The 22,424-nt window shown below is 50.1% G+C and overlaps 1 protein-coding gene across 2 annotated transcripts in view; it reads left to right on the forward strand.

Annotated features, from left to right (window-relative positions):
• The window catches only part of STK10 (serine/threonine kinase 10), a 112,572-nt gene that overhangs the window by 59,339 nt on the left and 30,809 nt on the right, over nt 1–22,424 (forward strand). For both annotated transcript variants that reach the window (XM_035715150.2, XM_025434245.3), the window contains exons 5-8: nt 11,007–11,079; nt 12,060–12,254; nt 12,831–12,912; nt 21,081–21,215. In XM_035715150.2, the coding sequence (XP_035571043.1) occupies nt 11,007–11,079; nt 12,060–12,254; nt 12,831–12,912; nt 21,081–21,215 (485 nt within the window). The remainder of the gene's footprint in view (nt 1–11,006; nt 11,080–12,059; nt 12,255–12,830; nt 12,913–21,080; nt 21,216–22,424) is intronic.

Consider the following 22,424-nt stretch of genomic DNA (forward strand, 5'->3'; position numbering starts at 1 on the left):
AAACACCATCTCCATTAAACACTAACCCTCACCCGAGCCCCAGCCCCTGGTAACCTTTGTGTCTGGCATATTTCACTCAGCCTAGTGTCCTTAAGGTTCATCCATGTTGTAACAGGTGTCAGAATTTCCTTATGTTTTTAATATATGTATATTTTTTTTAACCAAAGTAACACATACACACTTCCTCTGCTCCAGCCACCTTGTTTCCCCATCCATTTCCAGTGATGACACTTTCAGGTCTTGTCACATTTGCTCCTACGTTGATAAATAATATGCTTATAACGCTATTTCTTAAGTAACGATTTTTATTCTTGGATGAAAAAATAATACATGCTTATTATACATAATTTACATAGTACAGGAGGGCTTGGACAGGAAAGCCAAGAGGTACCTTCAATCTCATTATCTGGATGTTGACACTGGTTGTGATCCCAGATAAGGTCTGCATGCGTCTCTGCCAAAAGAAGGACATACGGACAGGTGTTGGGGAGTGGTACTGATGACAGAGAGATTGTACTCTCTTGTTTACCACTTTGACTGCATTCCATTGTTTTCTAGTAACTTCTTCCTGGTAGCAAAATCATTCATTCATCTGTACCCCTCTACCTCCCTCAACCCTGTCCTTTGAAGATAGGAGTGTCACTATTGTAGTTCCTCTCACAGAACCTTCGTAACTTTAAGGAACATTTGAATTATGTCCACAAGAAACTGCACCAGCGTTCAGTCCATGTGATGGAGAACTGCAGGGATAGGCATGAGGGTTGGGACAGAATGGTACAGTGCAATCAAGGACATCTTCTACTGCAGGAGGGCAGCTCCCAGCATCCTTGCTTTGAGGGCTATGAGGCTCAGACAGGATGGAGACCTGCCCTGGGTCACAGCTGAGCAAGGATAGAGCCAGAGCTGACCCCAGGGCCACTGGCTCACTTCTCAGGGCCTCATCCATATCACTGCACTCACTTCCATGTGTGCTATGAACTGATGAGAGTGGGGCTGGGCCTTACAAAATGTATACAAGACTGGTAGGTTCTCAGATTTAGTGCCTTTTAATCCTCTGGAGGACTCCTAATACTCAGATTGCTGGATACAACCCCAGGGTTTCTGTCTGGGATGGGGCCCAAGAACTTGCATTTCTTTTCTTTCTTTTTTTTTTTTTTTAAGAGAAAGAAAGAACATGCCGGGGAAGGGGCTAAGGGAGAGAATCTTCAAGCAGACTCCCTGCTGAGGGTGGAGCCAGATGGAGGGCTCCTTCCCACAACCCATGAGATTATGACCTGAGCTGAAACCAGAAGTTGGACGCTCAACTGACTGAGCCACCCAGGTGTCCCAGAACTTGCATTTCTAGTAAGCTCCCACTTGTAACTGCAGATGGGGGACCACACTTTGATAACCACTACTTTTAACCCTCACTATCCAAAGTGTGGTTGGTGGCAGCATCAGCATTACCTGGGAGCTTGTTAGAAATGCTGTGTTGTCCAGAAGGTAGGATTCGTTCTATCTTGAAAACAGCAGTATGACCAAGTTTCTCATATTAGGTACCAGCGGGGTCACTTTCTGTTCTACGTCCCAAAGACCAGAATCCCTGATTCTTGCGGGTCTGTGCCTTCTGGGGTTCAGCTCACATCCCTGTGACTGTTCCTCCTCCTTGTTCCTTCTTTTACCTGCGATGGTTAAGAGCATGTAGTCAGAGAGTCTTGAGTTCAAATCCCAAGTCAGCCTCTAGTCCTGTGACCTTGGAAAAGTCAGTTAACTATGCTGCTTTTCCATTCCCTCACCTGTAAAATGAGAATGATAATAAAACATCTGTCAGAGGGTTGTAAGACCAGTTACAAGGAGGTGTATGTGTAGTAAGCTCTCTGTAAAGGCCAGCTGTAATTACTGTTGTTTCTGTGTGCCAGGCCCTGTCTGTGCTGAGCAGGGAAGAGAATGAGAGAGCCTCGTCCTTCTCCTGCTCCTGCAGAGTTCCGGCAGAGGGGAGCCATCAGGGCTGGGGAGGGAGCCAGTGCTGGGGTAGGCAGTGTACAGAGAGGGGTGATCTGTTCCCCCACCTGGGTGTGGTGGAGGTTTGGGTTGAGAAGAGGCTTTGGTGGGAGGGTAGTCTGAGCTGCGTTGTGAAAGGTAGATAAATATTTGCCAGGTAAGCCAGACTGGGCAGGGCAATGCAGGCAGAGGGAGCCTAGTGGGCAGGAGCATGGAGGTGAGGAACAGTGGGGTATTTTGGGGGGACGGATAATAAAAAATAACGTACATTTACTGGGTTTATGAAGCACCCACTAGATGGCAGACATTAGAAGGAGGCATTTTCTGGATATCTCATTTAATCGGCTCTCCCTGGGGTATTGGGTGGGGATGTGGGGAGGGGAGGGACTATATGAACACAGACGGGGACACTGAATTCAGACCATGAGGGAGGAGAAGTAGCTGGATGCCAACTCGGGTCTTCCTGACTCCACAGCCGCCAGTGGATGGGCTCATTCAGGGTAGAGTGTGGGTGGCCAGGGAGGGGCCAGGTTGGGGAGTGCCTTTGGCTTTAGGCTCAGGGAGTATGTGTGTGTGGGGGCACAGAAGAGAATCCCTTGTGCTCTGGGGAATTCAAGGGAAACCTTCAGCTGAGCCTTCAAGAGCATATCACTTGGGGGAGGCAGAAGCCAGCAAACCTGGGTCAGGACCAGCCTGTTAGAGCCCGGAAGCCCTGCTGGGGGTGGGGATGGAGGGAGGGCCCTAGCAGCCTCAGGCTGAGGTGTCTCCATCAGGTTCTCATTTCCCATTGCCATCTCCCCCTCCACCCCCCTGAGTCTGGAGGGCGCTGACATGCTGAGCTGACTCCAGAATCTCACTCAGAGCCTAGCAGAGGGTGGGATGCAAGCAGATGGGTGCATCAGATTTCCAAATGACTTGGCATATGCAGTTGAGAAAACCAGGAAGCCAATTAAAAAGGAAAAAAGTTCAAAGAGAGTTGAGTGTGAATATTTACACAATTTCACTGAGCCCTGGGAGCTGTGGTGTGCATGCCTGCTGAGGCTTGTTGTTGTTTTGTAAAATCCTCCTTCCCCCTTGGGGCTGGAATCTGCAGCCTGGAGGAATAGTGCAGGAGGCTTGGGAGAAAGGGTGGCAGCTTGTCTCTTCCTAGTTTCTTGGGACTGTCTTGGGCCCCTGAGGCCCCTGCCCCCCACCATATCCTTATATAACTCAAGGATGCAAAAGAGAATTGTGTAGCAGATCTTTCTCCCAAGCAAGGGCATCACCTTATTGGAGACCATGTCTGTGCTCTCACCGGAGTGGAAATAGAATGAGAAGCAGCAGGATGAGCTGAACAAAGCGTGGGCTCTAGACACAGACATGCCTGGTTCAAATCCAGGCTCTGCCACTTTGAGCTGGAGAAGCGTAACTATCCAAACCTCGGTTCCTTTATCAATGGCAATGGGTATAACCATAGACCCGACCTCACAGGGCTATTGTGACCAGTAGGGTGAAGTGTACAAAATACTGTCACAGGGAGACTCAGCATTACATCCCTCATTGCTATGAGACACTTTGCTTCTTCCTTGTGTTAAATATTTACTTCTGTCAAGGATATCAGACTTCCCTGAAATTCATTTGATAGTGGCCCAGTAAAGCAGAAGTTCTAGCTCTGAGTGGATGTGAAGCAATTCTTGGTGCCTGGTGAGAATCCATTGGTGCAGAGAGAGAAAGGAAGTGGGGTGTGGACTTGGAGTCCGAAGAACTGCATTCTTGGCCTGGATCTGCCGCTTCACATTGGAAGACCTTGGACAAGTCACCTAACCCTTTGGAGCTTTAGCTTTTCAACTCGGGTGTGGCAATAGTTTCTATCTCACAGAATTCGTGTGACAAGTGAGACAGTGCATGCAAAGCATCTGTAGGTGCCTAGCACATCAGAGAGGCCAGTGAATGTTAGGTTTCTTTCTTGGGTCTAGGAATGTCTCGGAAAAGCTGCTATGAGACAATGTTCTCTGTTCTCTGAAGAATCTGTGTTCTTTCCGCAGCAGTGCTTCTCTGAAGATGAGGGGTAATTTTACTTTAGGGGTCTTTCAAGTTCTTTTTTTTTTTTTTTTTGGAAGATTTTACTTATTAATTTGAGGGAGAGACAGAGATAGTGACAGGGGTAGCATAGTGATAGAGAGCAAGAATGGAGAGGAAAGAGAGAAGAAAGCTCCCTGCACAGACACTGGGCTCAATCCCAGGACCCTGGGATCATGACCTGAGCTGAAGGCAGATGCTTAACCCATTGAGCCACTGAGGCGTCCCATGGGGGTTTTTCAAGTTCTAAGAAGAAGTCTGAATTGGCCTAAAAATAAAAAATGCCCAGCACAGAGCTTGGTGTACAGCTGGTGCTCAAATCACTAGTACCTTCCAGCATTGCCATTACTTTATCATTTTATGATTACTATGGTATTCCCAATTCTCAAAGTCCACTTGATGCACAGGAAGCCTTGCAAGTGGGCTTGGCAGGAACCAGACCATGTTGTTTGACTCCCAACCCAGAATTCCTGTGTGCTGCTGCCAGCAGGTTGGTGTCCTGGCTCTTTCACTATGGCTACCATGTACTGAGCCAGGGTTTGATATGTAGAAATTCATTTAGTCCTTGAAGGCCACTGATACCATTTTATAGAGGAGGTATCTGTCTTTTTTTTTTTTTTTTAATAAAAGACTTAACCCCAAATCATCCAGCCAGTAAGAGGCACATCTGGGGTTCAAACCAGTGCCTCTGGCTTCAGAGCCCACATGCTTAACCACTACCCTATTTTACTCTTGGTGACCATTGATAAGAACCAGTCTCCTGTGATTTAAGGCAGATAGGAAAATGTGTGTATACGGCATATGGAACTGCAATAGAGAAGAGAGACAGCTGGGCGTCCACGGCAATGGGACCCAGGAACACAAATGCTGCCGAGACTCTCTGGTCTGCCTTTCTGTGCGTGTTGGCCAGGCTCTCAGACCAGCCCCCTCCTGCATTAATTTCCCCAGCATCACCTATCTCAGGAAGATTGGAACCTCCCCATTCAGATCTTGGAGTCTGTAATCCCAGGGAAGGGCTCTGATTGGCCTAGCTTGGCAGGTGGTGCAGACCCCTGGACCAATCAGCGAGATCTGGTAAGGACCTGCTTCTCTGATTGGCCCTGCTGTGGCAGTCTCTGAGGAGGAAGGTGGGGTCAGGTAGCCAGATGGACGTATTGCCTACCTTGTCCCCCTCCTTCTTTCCAAGGAGCAGTGTGCTGGGACAGGTCAGAAAGTGAGAAGATTTGCACTGTCCTGAAAAACATGTTGTTTTCTACAGCCTGTCGGAGGCAAGAAAAAAGTTCTGAATATGTGATAGAGGTTAAGGGAGAAAAAACAGAAAGAGACAGAGTGGCGTAGGAGAGGGGAGAGAGTCAGTGAAGGCAGTGGGGCCAGGAGGCTGCAGGTGGATGAGGATGAGCGGGAAAACCAGGTTCTCTGAACAAAAGAAAATGAACCTAGAAACAGAGAAGTAGAGCAGTTGGCTCTGCCTCACAGTTGGCTAGATGATATGATGCTTGTTCAACAGGTGAGACTGAGGCTCAGAAACATGAAGCAGTTGGTCTCAGATCACAGAATCTTCTACTTTGCCTGCCAGGTACCGTTTCCATGACACTCCTGGGAAGGCAGATCGCCCTGGTAATTGAGAGAAGCCACTTGGGGGCCCTTGGTGGAGCCTCCCTCTTAGTGAGCTGGCATTGTAATCCAGAGGAAGAGGGCCCATGGGGTTCCGGGGCTGGGGGTCAGAGTCTTTCACCTTCTCATCCCCATCTCCATGTCAGCAGGTCCCACAGCTTCTCTAGTCTTGTCCCCATGGGTACCATTAGGTGTATGGTGTATGGCTGGTGTTGGTCCATAGGGCCACTGCTGGCATTTTAGATGAGAGTGTTGTTTTTTTATTTAAGATTTTATTTATTTATTCATGAGAGATTGAGAGAGAGAGAGGCGGAGACATAGGCAGAGGGAGAAGCAGGCTCCATGCAAGGAGCCTGACATAGGACTCAATCCCAGACCCTGGGATCATGCCCTGAGCCGAAGGCAGACACTCAACCGCTGAGCCACCCAGGTGTCCCAAGACAGTTTTTGCCTTAGGAAGTGCAGTGCCTCTGGCTCTCCCCTACTAAATGGGAGGAGTACTCCTCTTCGTGATAACAACCAGACTGTCCCCATTCACTTTCAAACACATCCTGAAACACAGGGCACCACCCCTGGTTGAGGACCACCTAGAATTCAGACCTAGAATTCCAGGGTAAGCCTGCCCCACGCTGGCCTGTACACTCATTGGCCTGGGGTAGAGGGTCCAGGAGGGGGGGCAGTATAGAAGTCTTACTGGACAGTGGTTTGCGTTTAACTAGCCTGCCATTATTTGGGAAAATGTCCTCTTATCCTAGATTCTTTTGGTTGTTTACAGTTAAGGGGACAGATGAGAGATTTTGTTCAATATCTTCATGCATTCTAAGTTCATAGCCCTGTGTATGTGTATAACATATAATTGTTCTTATATATGTAATTTTTTGATTATGAGTAACATATGGTATTTACACACACATAGGAAAATGTGTACAACGATACTTATTGCAACAATATTTATAAGAGCAAGAAATGAGAAATAATCCAATTTACTCCAGAAGAGGTTTAATTAAATAACTTATGGTACTATCATACGATGGAATCTTCTTCAGCGATTGAAAATTAAATTGTAGAAAATGTGTAATCTTTTATAAAAATGTATATATATACATGAAGGGACAAAACCAAGCTGCATCATAACAAGTTTAATCTGATTTTATTTTTAAAAACTTTTTATTTACACATGTACTTTTTTTTAAAGATTTTATTTATTCATGAGAGACACACAGAGAGAGAGAAGCAGAGACACAGGCAGAGGGAGAAGCAGGCCCCATGCAGGGAGCCCGACGTGGGACTCAATCCCAGGACTCCAGGATCACGCCCTGGGCCAAAGGCAGGCGCTGAACTGCTGAGCCACCTGGGCTGCCCTTACACATGCACTTTTTTTTTGTATAAATAAATCTGGAGCCAACTTATAAATGTTTATCTCTGCCAGGATTATGGAGATTTTCTAATATGTAAATGTTCGAACTTTTGATAAGCAGCATTGCCTTGGTAATAATAAGAAAATATATATATGTGAGTATATAAATAGATACAGTAATATAGACAGTCTGGAATAAAACCCACTACTAAGGAAACAAAAGTCACTCCGAATGTACCCCGTGGGCCTCCTCTCATGTTTTTCTGTGCACAGAAAGGTAGAACCATGTAGGGGGGTAAAGAGCTCAGACTTAGTGTCATGTCTGTCCTTAGAGCTAGGTGACTGTCCACAAGTTCCTTAATGTCTCTAAGTGTCAGCCTTTTCATCTGTAAAAGGGGGGTAATTTCCCTGCCACTAAGGGTCATGGCTATAAATGATAATGGATAGGGATATACATGCAGATGATATGCAGAGGAAGATCTGAGTGACACGTGGACGTCTGTACAGTGCTGTACACCTGGTAAGTTCTCAGCGAATATTAGCATTAGAACTGTTGGTTGAGGGCAGCCCCGGTGGCGCAGGCTTAGCGCCGCCTGCAGCCCAGGGCGTGATCCTGAAGACCCTGGATCTAGTCCCACATCGGGCTCTCCGTATGATGCCTGCTTCTCCCTCTGCCTGTGTCTCTGCCTCTCCCTCTGTCTCTATGAATAAATTAAAAAAAAAAAAAAAAAAAGAACTGTTGGATGAGTGCGTGCAGTGTTTCAGGGTTTTGTTAATAATGGTGTGCCCTTTATCCAATGTGTGCAGCTCACACCCCCGGCAAGTGTGCAGTGCTCTCACCACATCCTGGCTCCCACTGGGTTTTACTCAAAAAGCAAGAACAAAAACTGACAAACCTCAAAAACTTTGCCACATGCATTTCAGCTTTTTAAACCAGAAAGGCAGTACATACTCTTTATCAAAGTGTCTAAAGTTAAAAAAAATGTAAGTTCCTCTTGGCGTGCCCACCAAAATGCTGCTTCTGGGGAGGTGATTACTATTAAGCTTGATGTGTAAGCTCGCAGACCCTGTTCTCTGTGTGTGGGTGTATCTGTCTGCACAGTATGTGTTTGTCATTCTTTTAAAATACAACTCGGGGATCCCTGGGTGGCGCAGCGGTTTGGCGCCTGCCTTTGGCCCAGGGCGCGATCCTGGAGACCCGGGATCGAATCCCACGTCGGGCTCCCGGTGCATGGAGCCTGCTTCTCCCTCTGCCTCTCTCTCTCTCTCTCTCTGTGTGACTATCATAAATAAATAAAGAAAAAAATATTAAAAAAATAAAATAAAATAAAATAAAATACAACTCGGATTGTGCTATACCTTCTATTATGTGTCGATCAGTCAGCAACATGTTCAGGGCAACATGTTGTGGACAAAATCCCAAGTTAGTACTTACAAATGCAACTTTATTCTTTTTAAGGGCTGCCTATTAATTCCTGGCTGGACGGTGCCATAATTTAACCGTTTGCCAGCTAAGCTTTAGCAACAACTTGGCGGCTTCCAATTTTTTATTCCTTCAAATAATGCTTTTGTAAGCTTCCAAATGTGGTATAATGTGTTTTGGAGGGTTTATTTCTAGGAAGAGAGTTGCTGTCAAATGTATTTCTTAAAACCCAGAGTTATTTTTTCCTAGACACAAAAGGTAGTCTAGCACAGTCTGCCCGTCCATTTATTTAGTTGCTCATTTGGGAATACTCCTTCATATGCCAGATGTGGTGCCAGGGGCACCATGGTGGATGAAACAGAATTGGACTCTTGTCTTATGGAAATGATAATTTATGAAACAGAATCCCCACCTGCCTACTGCCCTGTTTCTGATTGTTGTTGTCAAATGGTAGACGGAGAGAGGAGTATTTTTATTAGAGGAGACTGCCTGGGGAAAAATCCCCTTTGAATTGTCCGAGGTCCACCTCCTAAACTCCATTCAGGAAGCCTGAGGTCCCTGGGCTGCGGGGAGGGCCTGTCCAGGGCCGTCTTATGAGGCAGAAGAGGGAAGTAGCAGCTATATCCAAAAGACTGGCTGGCTTCTTGCCTAAGGGAGGGCCCTGGGGACCAACTGTGTGTCATTGTGAAAGTTGGTGGTTTCTGTTTTTCCTCTTTCTTCTTAGGCAGGGACTGGAGACTCTGGTGGGGAGTGGTGGCTGTGTCTCCCTCCTGGAAGCCTCAGGCTGGGTTTGAGGGACATTCACTGTTGTTCCCAAAAGATACCTAGGGTGATACGCCAGCTATTATTGGTGTTTGCGGGGGAGATGGGCCCTAGGAGGCCCCCATAGGAAGGAGGTGAGTCAGGCTCTCATTCTTCCCTGGGGAGCCCACAGGGGTGGCGACTTGACCTGGTATACCGGGTAGTCAGCAGCACAGCCAGGTTCTCATCTGGCCTTCCTGGTTTTGTAAACCTTCCCCTCCTCGCCTGGTGCAGCTGTAGGCCCCTCCCTGGGCTAGACTGTCCCCCTAGGCCTGTCATCAGCTGACAGCAGCTACTATTTAGTTAGCTGAGATTGGGTTCTAGTCTCTGAGACCACTTCCAGGAACCTCAGCTGTGCCCCAGCCTAAAATTCTCCTGGCTTACGTGTGCCCCCATGGACAGAGCATTTCCCAGAAGTAGGGCTTGGAGCAGAGTGCTTTATGTGTTCCATTTAATCCTCATGGCAACCCTGCAAGGTAGTTCTACTAGTATCACCACCCCTGTGTCACAGATGGGGACGATGAGGGTCAGAGGTTTGCTAATTGTCTTGAGCCCTGTCTGTCTCCCACCTTATCTGCCTCTACCTCCCTTCCCTATAGTCACGTTATCCTGCCCCTCCCTGGCCCTTCAGCCAGTTTGTTATTCCTGTCTGGAAATATCTTCCTCCAGGTCTTGACCTCTTGTCTAAAACAGCTGCCCATCCACCCAGCACCCACCATGAATCAATCACATGGAGGTTGTTGAAGGCCTGTTTTCATTGCTAGAATAATAAGCCACATGAGGATAAAGATTCTGGTTCAGCTCTGTTCCTAGAACAGTGCCTAGCATATAATAGATGTTCAATTAATATGGTCAAATGAATGAATAGCCTGGGGACCCTCAGCTGTGCTTCCTCCAAGCACTGCCTCCCTCTCTCCCTGACTCTCCTATCCCTTGTGCTCCCGTCTTTCCACCCTGTGAATATACACTTACTGGTATTTGATTGCTGTCTGCTTCTACCACTAAACTTTGAGCTGCCCGAGGGGAAGGACTTAGTTTGCTTGATTCGCTCCTGGCTAATGTCTGGCTCCAGATGGCACCCCAATGAATAGGTGCATAAACCAGTGAAATGAAAGAATTGGGACTGGAGCCAGTTCTCTGGTGTTTAGGCCCATGCTCTTAGCATTATGCTCCTTCCTGGTTTGAAATTGTGGGTCTGATTCAAGCTGTACAAGACAGCAGTTATGTGGCTGTGGTTCAGACCAGTTCATTTCAAGAGCTAGACAGAGGGTTCTGGGGTGGCTGGCAGTTAGGACAACTTTGCATCTTCTCTTTGGATTTAACATCACTAGTCTGCTTTTAAGGTGTTGCTTTGTCTGAATTTATTTATTTTTTAAAGATTTTATTTATTTTAGAGAGAGAGAGCGAGAGAGAGCACTTGAGCAGGGGGAGGGCCATAAGGAGAGGGAGAGAGATCATCTCAAGCAGACTGCACTGAGCATGGAGCCCAATGCAGGCCTCGATCTCACAACCTAGAGATCATGACCTGAGTCGAAACCAAGAGTCAAGACACTCACCCAACTGAGCCACCCAATTTATATTCTCAATTTATGCTCTCATTAGCAGGAAGGAAAAGTGCATGGCTCTATATATCCTTACAATAGTAGATACAGAAATTTGCTAGATAGGCAGTGGCATCTGTTAATTGATTTGGAACGTTTGTCTCTGAGTTCACACACCCCAGGGCTGTGGGTGGAGGAATGTCCATCGAATACTCTGATTTTTGTCTTGCAGCTGACTTTGGTGTGTCTGCCAAGAATCTGAAAACTCTGCAGAAACGAGATTCCTTCATAGGAACGCCTTACTGGTGAGTTGTGCAGTTTCTGGAAAGGGAATGGTGAACTGAGGTCCATGCTCAGACTCCCCAAGGTGACTGCTGGCTGCTGTAGAGGAGAGAGGACAGCAGCCAGGGCTCCAGAGTCAGGCTGCTGGGTCTGAGCCCAGGCCACACCATTCACGAGTGCCGTGTGACCTTGGCTAAGTTGCTTTAGCTTTCCCATGCCTCAGTTTCCTCCTCTATGAAATCTGGGTTCACGGGTTGTTGTGAAGATTGAACAGGGTGATGAGTATGGTGCTCCATTAAGAGCACCTACATGGGAACCCCTAGAAAATGGTTCAATTCTTGATTAATTCAACAAGTACAGATTGAATGGGAGTCCCTGGCTTGGGACTGTGAAGATGAACAGGTCCAATTCCTATTCTCCCACGAATTTTCTCTGGACTTCTCTAGTCCATTATATTTCCTTCTTTTCCAAAACTATTACTTAAAAAAAAATCCACAGAAACACTCTGAGTTTCACACCTAATTACTTTCTGTTTTTCACATGCATTACTTCTCACTTGGGAGTTAGGCTCCCTTCTTGCTTGCTTATTACTCACCCTTTCTTTCTCTCTCTCTGCCCTTTTACTCCTCTTTTTCCTGTTCTCTCCCATCCCTTCTCTCTGTGCTGTTGTATTCTCTCTGCCCGCCCCCTCGTGCCCCCGCCCAGGTGGTTCCTGGCACCTTCCCCTCTGTCCCACCCACCCCGGCCCCAGGACTCTGTGTTCTGGATTGTTGCTGCCATCTTGTGGCAGGCCTCGGGAACTGCAGCAGGACGCGGCGCCGAGCCCCTCTGAAGGCGTCTTTCTGAGTGAAGACGGTCATGAGGAAGACAGTGGGATGGACGCTAATGCGCATCGTGCTGCCAAGCCTCTGACATTGGCTTGTGGTGGCCCCTACCCTGAGTCCCTGAGAAGTGCCTGCGGAGGCCGGGTTCTTAGCCCTGTGTTGTCGCTTGGTTGGTTCAGGATGGCCCCTGAGGTGGTGATGTGTGAGACCATGAAGGACACCCCGTACGACTACAAAGCCGACATCTGGTCCCTGGGCATCACTCTGATTGAGATGGCCCAGATCGAGCCCCCGCATCATGAGCTCAACCCCATGCGGGTCCTGCTCAAGATTGCCAAGTCGGAGCCCCCGACTCTGCTCACGCCTTCCAAGTGGTAAGGAGCAAGGCTGCCTGAGGGCGCTTGCCGCACGGCCAGCGGGCCTGGGACTCGGGGCGGGTGGGGTTGGATGGGTGCAGCGCCAGGGTGCTCCTGTCCCTGCCAGGCCCCAGAGTTGGGGAGCGGTCAGGGCCTGGAGGTCTCCGGGGCTTTCTGCTCTGCCTGGACCCTCCGTGCCTTTTTCTGTCCTCTGTGCCCTTGGCATTGGGCTGTCCGTCAAAGAGACAGTGATCAATAAGCCGGATCCCCCCGGCAGCCACATGGCACAACCCTGGGCTGGGAATGGGGCTCACACTGAAACCCCACCACTTCCGTGCTTTGCTGTGTGGCCTCAGGCAAGTCCCCGCTCCTCTGATTTCCACATCCTCATCTGTACAGTGATGCTCATGATGAGAAGGTCATCTCGAAAGCCCCCCATCTCCACTTTAGCTCCTGCAGGTGCCCTTCGTCCTTTGAGGGCTGTGTTTGGGAAGCGCATGCCTCCTGGGAGAGTAGAGCCTGTGAGTCGGGAATATTCTCAGTTCTTGCCCTATTCCAAGCTAACTGCTGCCACCTGTACCGTGCCCCCTCCAGGTCCATGGAGTTCCGTGACTTCCTGAAGACCGCTCTGGATAAGAACCCGGAGACCCGGCCCAGCGCTGCACAGCTCCTGGAGGTAAGTGCCCTCCCGGGTGGGGGAGTCGGGGGGCGGAGGGCTGCCTGCCCTCTGTCCTGCCCTTCCTTTGCGGGTGGAAGATGGCGAGCTCACCGGTGACTTGGAAGCTGGGTGTGCTCCTCAGCCCAGGCGACGACCAGAACAACCATTCTTTCATCAGCTGCTGCTTCCTGGGCACCTCCTGAATGCCTGCTCTCGTTCTGGGAGGGCTATGGTGAAGGCAGCTCCCCCACAGTCTGTCCTCACTTCTGTTCTAGTGGGGGAGACAGGGCATGAACATCTGGCAGACAGGTGCACATGGCAGGGGAGACAAGGGCTACAAGGAAAAAGAAAATAAAGCCTAACCCTAACCCCTGCGGCGGCTGGCTCCCCTGTAGAAGGGGGGCATGGACAGGCTTTGTGTGGGAAGACACCCAGAGGAGGCCAGGGGGCTGGGCAAGTGTGCTGTGGAGCCGAGGCACCAGCCTGGCCTGCGAGTGTGATTGGGAGGAATGAGGAGGCTAGGGTGTGGACCCAGGAGTGAGGGCAGAGATCAGAGAGGTGTAGGGTGTGTGCACGCCCAGTGTGGATGGCTCACCAAGAGGACACATACCACATGATACACTCTCTACTCTGAGACTTTGCAGCAGGACACAGATTCCAGAAAGAAAGCGGATGCTCAGTGTGAACTATATTGTCTGTGCAAACAGTCAAGGCAGAGTGAGCCACTCTTGTCCGTTTGTGGCGGATCCCTACCCAGACCCGGGTTTCCAGAGGCCAGCCAAGGGCCAGTGGTGGAAGCAGGCTTTTCAAAGTGGGGCAGGCAGGCTGCTGTGCTCACTCTTTTCTGCACAAAGGGCCAGGATGTGTAGGGTCATGCAGGGTCTCGAAGCCCAGACCAGGACTTGAGCTTTCCCTTATGTGTGGTGGGGTACCTCTGAGCGTTTGGATGGGGGAGACCGCATCTGACTTACACTTACAAGGGCCCTTCTGGGTACTGTGTGAGGAATCTCTGGCCTTAACGTAGAGAAGGGAATGATGGTTTCCTTGAACATTTTTGAAATATTGGAGGTAGCTAGGAGCTGCCCTTTGCCCAGGCTGGTGCCTTGTGTTTTGAAAGTGGTGCACACCACCTGCCCAGCTGTCCTCAGATCTGCCGATCACTGTCCCCATGCCATCACTGCTGGTGGGAGAAAGGAGGAGGGGCTTCTCCTCCACGCCTTGCCCACTGTGATCCTTCCACATATGTGACTCGCCATCTCTGTTGTGTGTCGGGAGGAAAGGAAGAAGAGGCCACATCAAGCACAGAGTCTTTGTTGTGGTCAGCTGCTTTTCCTGTGTACCTACTATGGGCCAAGCACCGGGCCCATTTTTGACATTCCAGGCTACAGTGCATCCCTCGGGTGTGCAACACAGTGATGAGGTGTGTGGACTGCGGTTGTAAAGTTGTAAAGTCCTGGGTTCAAATCCCAGCTCTACCACTTCTTGGCTGTGAGACCCTGGGAGATTGGCTTAACTTCTCTGTGACTCAGTTCTTGCTCTGAAATGGGGGTAATGGCAATGCCCCCCCCCCCCTTTAACAGGGTAGCTGTGAGGGTTAAATACAAAGATACGAGATACTGTAGTGCCCACAGCTTAACCTCTGTGGCTGTGCTCAGGGAATGATGCATTGAATTGCAAATGCCTGGAGGATCAGAGGCCTCATTTTCTGGGCATTTCTGGTGTCTGGTGGGGAAGCCAGAGGTGGGGTGGGCGTCACTGTCAGATGCAGAAGCTCCAAGCCACCTGGGGCCAATTGTTCCTGTAAGCAGGCACCTCCTGGCCTGCTACATCCGGCCTCTAGGACATTCAGGACATTCCACCAGGAAGAGACCAGCTGTCCTCCATCCCCACATGGCAGCCCTGGAGCCTCAGCTTGGGCCAGGAATTTTTGTTACATAGTTGGAAAAAATGTCCTGCCAGAGGATGCTTAGTGTGAGACAAAGGGTTGCAGAAGAAAGGAGAGATCCCTGGAGATAAAGAAATGGCCTTCCCAGGCTTAGGCTGCTAGCAGCTTTGTCCTCGGGCCTCTTTATTTCTGGGTTGGGGAGAGGGTGGAACATGGCTTGCTTGAGCTGGCCTGGCTTTGAGTGACAGGGAGGGGCCTCCGGAGCTTGACTTCATGTCTCCTGCAGAGCTGTTCATGCCCCTGGTTTCTTTCTTTCTTTCTTTCTTTTTTTTTTTTTAAGATTTTACTTATTCATGAGACACACAGAGAGAGGCAGAGGCACAGGCAGAGGGAGAAGAAGGCTCCCTGTGGGGATCCCCATGTGGGACTTGATCCCAGGACCCTGGGATCATGCCCTGAGCCAAAGGCAGACGTTCAGCTGCTGAGCCACCCAGGCGTCCCAATGCCACTGGTTTCTGCTGCTTCTGGGAGGTTCCTCCTGCCCCCCCTCATCGCCCCTTGCCTTGAGTTGACTGTGCCCACACTGTTTTCTGGTTCACCCCCTCACTTGCACAGAGATTCTTGGGGACTGTGTCATGTAGTGATTAGTGACCCAGGCTCTGCAGTCAGGCTGGACCACCTGGAATAGGAGCAGTTCTCACTCCGTGCCTCAGTTTCCTCACCTGTGAGCTGTGGATAGTGCTCGCGTAACGCAGTTGAGTGAGGGAATGAGACTCCGTGCGCACGGTTTTTATCGCAATGGCTGTCACATCGGGCGTTCTGTGTACGCTTGTTGAGTTGTTCGCAAACCTGCCACACAGTGTCCCAGCCTTGGTGTCAGGGTCGCCCGTGACTTCCGCTCTTGGACGCGGTGGCTGGCTCTGGCCCCTGTGCTCGCCCCGCGGGCCGCAGGCACAGCAGCGACAGTGGCTCCGCTCCCTTACACCGCCAGCGCTTGGCTTCGGGCCCCCGCAGCCTCCCCGGCGTCTCCCCTTCTCACCGGCTCCTCTTTTCCCGCCTCTGGTCACCCTGCAAGCGCCCCAGGGTTTTCTGCCCGTCTCCGCTCAGCTCCAGGGTCCCACCTGGTTTTCAGTGACTGCCCCCACTTGCCCCAGGGCCTGCATCCAGCCGATGACTCTCTACCCTGTGTGGACGCCCACACCGTGTGCCCTCAGCCTTTTCTTGCACACTCTGTGTCCGTTCTGTCAGGAAAGCCTCCAACTCTGCCCTCAGAACATGCCCTGAAGCCCACCACTTCTCACCATTTCCATTGGTTGGAAATGGGCTGCCACCATTGCTCTTGCTTGCATTATTACTTCCTCACCGGTCCTGTCCTCCTTAAGTCCCTTCTCAGCACAGCAGCCAGAGGGAAACCTTAAAATGTACCTCAGCTCCTGTCCCTTCCTGGTCCAGAGCCCGTGAATGGCTCCGCTCTCACTCAGGCTGCGCTCCAGTCTCAGTGACCTGCAGGGTTCCATGTCATCTGCCCACTGCATCTTAACCCCTCACTGCGTGCCAGCCACTCTGACCTCCTTGCTGTGTCTCAGAAATGCCAGGCAGACATCTGCTCCAGGGCCTTTGCACAGCTCTTCGTACTGCCTGTAATGTTTTTTCCTCCATGATTGACTTTCTTCTTTAAGTCATTGTTTATCTCAGTGAGGCCTCCACCAACCACCCTATTTTAAACTGGAAACCTGCCACCCCCACCCCCAACATAGTCCTAGTTCTCCTTTCCCTGCCCTACTTTTGGTTTTTCCATGGTTTACTTGTTTATTAAGTTGATTGCTAATCTCCCTGATGAGCACTTCAGCTCCCTAAGGACAGCAGTCTTTGTTTTGTTCACTGATGTGTCCCAAGCATCCAGAACAGTGTCTGGTATGTAGAGGGCCCTCGACAAGTATTTGTTAATATTTTTACTTAACTGTAGCGTAACCCTTTCTCCATGCCAGGAATTACTCTAAATGTTTAGCAGATGTTAACTGATTTAATAGTCAGAATAACCCTAGGAAGTAGGTATTATTCACATTTGCATCGAACAGATGATAAAACTGAGGCACAGAGAGGTTAGGCAGCCTGCACAAGGTGACACAGCTTGAAAGAGAGCTGGGATTGTGATCCTGGTTGTCTCACTGCAGAGCCCTTCTCCTGACCACTCTGGTAAGCCTCCTCTCTGAATGAATGAAGGGGAGAAAGAAGGGATGAGAAAGAGACAGTTAGATGGGAGGGAGGGGGGAATTGGACAGCTGCTGAGAAGTCAAACCTTAAAAGTGGTATCAGGCATTTTCTAAAGCCAGCCTGGGAGTTTGGACCCCCTGGCTGGTGGTTTCTAAGCACATAGAGGACAACTAGGCTCATTCTTGGAAAGGATGTCTATGTAGAGGCAGGAGGGGTCCCGGCCAGAGGGAGGTGCCAGTGGGTGAGCTGCGTGGCATCGTGGGGTTCCCTGCAGAGATGGCATAGACCAGCTGTGCCTCTTCCTTAAGGAGCAGATGGCTTAGCTCCCCTCTGATTGGGGCCTCCTGCAGGGGAGCTGAGCACCTTTCTAGGGACCCAGGTGCCCAACCGGCCTGTCCCCACGCGGGCACACAGTGCCCTTCCTGCCCAGGAGGCCCTGCCCTCCTTGCAGCGGGCTTTGTCTCTCTCCTGGGCCTTGGCAGTTTGGGGTTAGGGAGTTACCTTCTTTGGACACATCCCTGGAGGTGGTGTCGCTGAGGCAGTGACGGGGGTGGTCTGTGCTTTCCGTGCCCTCAAGCAGCCACGGAGGGCCTGCCTTGTCCACCGTGCCTGCCTGTGGGATCCTGGGATTGGCATCCAGGGAAGCTGCCCGGCTTACCTGCTCCTTTGGCAAAGGGTTTTCTTCCCCATGGCGTGCCCTTACTAAGGACCCTGAGGTGCTCATGGCAGGTGGGGGACAGACGGTCCGGCCTCAAGAAAACAAGACTCAAAAAAAAAAAAAAAAAAAAAAAAAAAAAAAAAAAAAGAAAACAAGACTCCTGGCTGTGCTGTAAAACCACTAATTTGGTCAACGTGTAGCGTGCCCTGATGAAAACGGGTGTTTCCCAAAGCCCGTGCCTGCATGCTTTAGTTTGGCCATAGCCGCTTCATCAACTTGCAGGGAAGTTTCCATGGTTTCTTGCTCAGATTCACATGTGAGGTTGTGCAGTATGAGGCTCAGGAAACTTTGGGATCTGATTCTCATTGTCACTTCCAAGAAAGCTGTGCTCTCTGGGGATGCAGGAGGGAAGAGGGGTGGCTGGGGGTGCAAACTGTGCCTTAAAGCCTTGTCTGACTGCTGCTGCTGGTGCTCGTGCTGGTGGGGGTGATGGTGACAGAGGCAGTGATGGTGGTGATCGGGTGATGGTAGTGACAGAGGAGGTGATGGTAGAGATGATGACAATGGCAATGATGGTGATGACCCAGACGGTGACGGTGGTGACAGGTGGTGGTGGCGTGGGGTTGGAGGTGGTAGTGATGATGATGGTGTGGACGATAGCTGCCATACGTCGAGCACTTACTATAGTGCTTACAACGGCCCTACTGTCACTCCCAGTATACAGATGAGCAAACTGAGGCTTTGAGAGGTTGAGTGACTTGGCCAGGGTGGTGGTGGAAGCGGCATTTCATCCCAGACAGATTGCACGTAGAGGCAGTACTAACCACGACACCCTCCTGCCTCCCATGATTGGTAAGCCCCTGTTAACGCTCTCACCCAAGACCTTTTGGAACCACCCAGCAGCTGAACTGGTACCTTTAAAGGGTAACAGGTAATACCACTGCTCTGCTGCACCCTCCAGCAGCTTCAGAGAAGAAAGTCTCAGCTCCTCACTCCAGCCCTGGGACCCTGCCTGCACCAACCCATCCTTCCTCCTCTGGCCCCTCCTCTCCTCCACAAGCCCTGCCACCCTGGCCTTCGGGCCGTGCCTCCAACCTGCTGAACTTCGTCCTGCCTCGGGGCCCTTGTCCTCCTTGCTCCCACTGCCTGAGTCCTCTGTGCCTAAGTCTTTCCCTACCCAGCTCGAATATTACCTTCTTAGGGAGGCCCTTGTGACCACAGACTAAGTGGCTTCCACTGCTCCGGCCAGGCCCATGTGATTCCAGCCTCATGCTCTCCCAGTACCTGGTCTGACATCATCTTGTGTGTCGTGTGGCTATATAGTTGTTCTCTCCCTCTCAGCTGCAAGCCCCCAGGGGCAGGGACCTTGCCTGTCCTGTTGTTCAGCCTTATCTCAGCACCTGGCACACCATTGGCCTCAACATGTGGCTGTGACACAAATCAATGAATGAATGGGGCATGGGAGAGAAAGAACTGAGATTCTTTTTTTTTTTTTTTTTAAGATTTTATTTATTTATTCATGAGAGACACAGAGAGAGGCAGAGACACAGGAAGAGGGAAAAGCAGGCTCCCTGCAGGGAGCCCGACGTGGGACTCGATCCCGGGACTGTGGGATCACGTGCTGGGCCAAAGTCAGACACTCAGCCACTGAGCCACCCAGGCATCCCATGTAATGAAATTCTTAAAATCTTTACTAGTTTGGACTAACAAGAGAAAGCCAGACTGGCTTAAGGTTCTTTAAAAGGAGTGAGGATTACACCTTTCAAGTGTGCAGAGTTCGGTGCCTAAGCGGAAGGGGGTGTTGTCTGGTGACCTTCCACAAAGGGACTGTCCTACATGACCAAGCACATAAGAATGATTTGTAATGGACCTATCAGCAGTGAATGTGCTTACAGGGTGCAGAAAATGGATTCGTAGTCATTTACATAGTTCCCTGCAATCTCGTTGACACTGTTCCTCTGCTGATAAATTTTCTGACCGTGAAAGCAGTAGATTTCATCAGAGCCTTCCTTGAAATTACAAACGAGCGAACTCCGGTAACATTCCTTTCCATGCAGCAGTGGGTGAGTGGGGCAAATTGAGGAATTCCACATCTTTGTCCACACCCTGGGGCTGGGGATTAGATGCCTGAGAACAGACTTCTCCCAGGGAGATGCCTGTGCTGATTTAATATCTGCTGAAGCTTCTTAAAAGCTTTGGTGTTTTGTAAGGTGTGTGAAAAAGCCTGAATTTTTAAAAGATGTGACATTTCTATAAATACCCAGGAATAGAACTTCTGCGACTCTCCCTTAAGAGTTTGCAAATATGCACATTCCCAAAGACCTGCATGTGCATGTTCTAGCTTTATTTATAGTTGCCCCAAACAAGAAACAACACAAATGTCCATCAGCAGCAGAATGAATAGATTGTGAGCTATCCATACAGAATACTACGCAGGAATGAAAAAGGAAAAATTTACCAATATTTGCAACGAGGTAGGCGAATCTCATGGTTTCAGCCATGATGCCAGCCACAGAGGACTATGTGCTACATGATTCTGTCCACATGGAGTTAGGGAACAGGCAAAACTAGTTTCTGGAGCTAGGCAACTCTGGGGAGTGAGGTTGATAAGGAGATGGAAACCTTTGGTGTCTGCAGGTGGGTTATAGTTATACTGAATATATTTAAGTGGAAAAACTCATTGAGCTTCGTGATTTGTGAACTTTATTGGATGTACTTTAATAAATGTACTTTAATAAAGTATTTGTAGTAGATATTTTAATTTTTAAAAAAGATTTCACTTCTCTGTCAGAGCAAGCAGAGGAGGGAGAGGGACAAGCAGACTCCACACAGAGCATGGAGCCTGACGTGGGGCTTGACCTCAGGACCCTGAGACCATGATCTGAGCTGAAATCAAGAAGTCAGACACTACCGACTGAGCCACCCAGGCGCCCCTGTAGTAGATATTTTTAAAACTGTATATTAAAGCCTTTTAAAAAAGGACACAATGCACAAACAACCCCCCAAACATCACAAATGCACAAACAACCCCCCAAACATCACAAATGCACAGACAACCCCCCAAACATCACCTGAGCTCGTGTTTTGGGCTAAACTCCTCCTTGTGCATTTTCTCGATTAATCCTTATGACCTCTGTAGGTTTGGCATTATCATTTCCACCTTGGAGGTGAGCCTGCAGCTCGGAGAAGGGAAGGACATGCTCAGGGTTCCACAGCTGGTGGACGGCAGAGCCAGGATTCACCCTCTTCCACCACATACAGGACTTGCTGAGCTACTGGGCCCTCCCTTACTGAGGGCATGTTCACATTTCTCTCTGGGATGCCGCCAGCCTTCTCTCCTGGGAGATCGCATCCCCTGAGACTTCGCCTGCCCCTCCTGCACCCTCCAGCCCAAAGTGGTTCTGATCCAGGTGTGTCTTACCCCCTCAGCATCCCTTCGTCAGCAGCATCACCAGTAACAAGGCTCTGCGGGAGCTGGTGGCCGAGGCCAAGGCCGAAGTGATGGAGGAGATTGAAGATGGCCGGGAGGAGGGAGAAGAGGAGGACTCCCCGGATGCCACCTCTGTAAGGCCTGGAAAAGTGGGTGCTGGGGAGGAACGGGCTCCCAGCAGGTGATGGCTAGATAGGAGGGGATCTGGGCAGGGGATGTGGAAAGGATTCCTGTTTCTCCCCAGCTTGGAGATTATACCCGCCCCCCCACACCACAGGTTACGTAAGTTGGCACATGGGCCGGGCTGTGATGGCCAGGTTCTGTAAGTTTTCAGGAAAGAGCAGTAATCTAGATTTTCACATGGGATCTTTCAGTTTTCAGAAGTTGATAGCTGACTCATTGCTTCCCTGCCTTTTTCCTTCTGTGGCTCGCATTACAAAATGAAAATGCTTTTAGCACACTGTGGGATAAATGCGGATAAAGCCTACATGTGACTAGAGGCAACAGGCTCAGGGGCTCCAGGCACCCCAGACCCTGTCTGGCTGCCCTGAGTGCCCAGGGTACCCATGTCTTGGCATATTTGTAACCCATCAGCAGCTTCAGCACTTGGCTGAATTTAAATTTAAATTAAAGCTAATTTAAGTTCATAAAAACATTCGAGCCAAGCAAAACATGTCTGTGGCCTGGATTCTGTCCCGAGCTGCCGCTTTCAGATCCCTGGTCTAAGCCACTTGGGAAGGGCCTCTTCCAGGAAGGAATTCTGCTGTCCAGGTGGTGCAGTGAGAGGTGAGTGAGGCAGGGGCAGGACTCATCTGTCAGGGAATGGACAGCATGGTGCTGTGTTGAGTTTGATGGAATTCTGGGAGGAGCCAAAGGCTGGCCTGGATCCCTACCAGGATGAAGAAGGGAAGCACAGAGGAGGATGAGCAGAATCAATACGGCAGCCTTAGCCTTTCACTGGGCCCTTGCTGGGTGCTGGGCAGGGTTGCGCTGCGGCTCTGATGGGAGAACCAAGATTCCATTTTATAGATGGGACAAGTGAGGCCTGAGCGATGATGTGGCTGGTTGAGCTGATAGGCGGCAGGGCCAGGTGTAGGAGAACCATGGTGGAGGGTGGAGAGGGGGGTGGTGTGCCTGGCTGGCTCCAGGACAAGGCAGCAGGCAGCAGGGTTGGGGCGGGAGGCAGGAAGCAGTCACACTGGCAGGAGGCTGCTCCTTGTCATGGAGGCAGTGGAGGCTAAGGAGGACTTCAGGCAAGGGCCGGGCATTGGCGTGGGGATGATAGGATCAGATCTGAATTTCTGAACCCTTGTTCTAGGGTGTTGAATAAGGAGGTGGATTAG

This window comes from Canis lupus, chromosome 4, assembly GCF_003254725.2.
Source record: "Canis lupus dingo isolate Sandy chromosome 4, ASM325472v2, whole genome shotgun sequence".
Taxonomy (NCBI): Eukaryota; Metazoa; Chordata; class Mammalia; order Carnivora; family Canidae; genus Canis; species Canis lupus.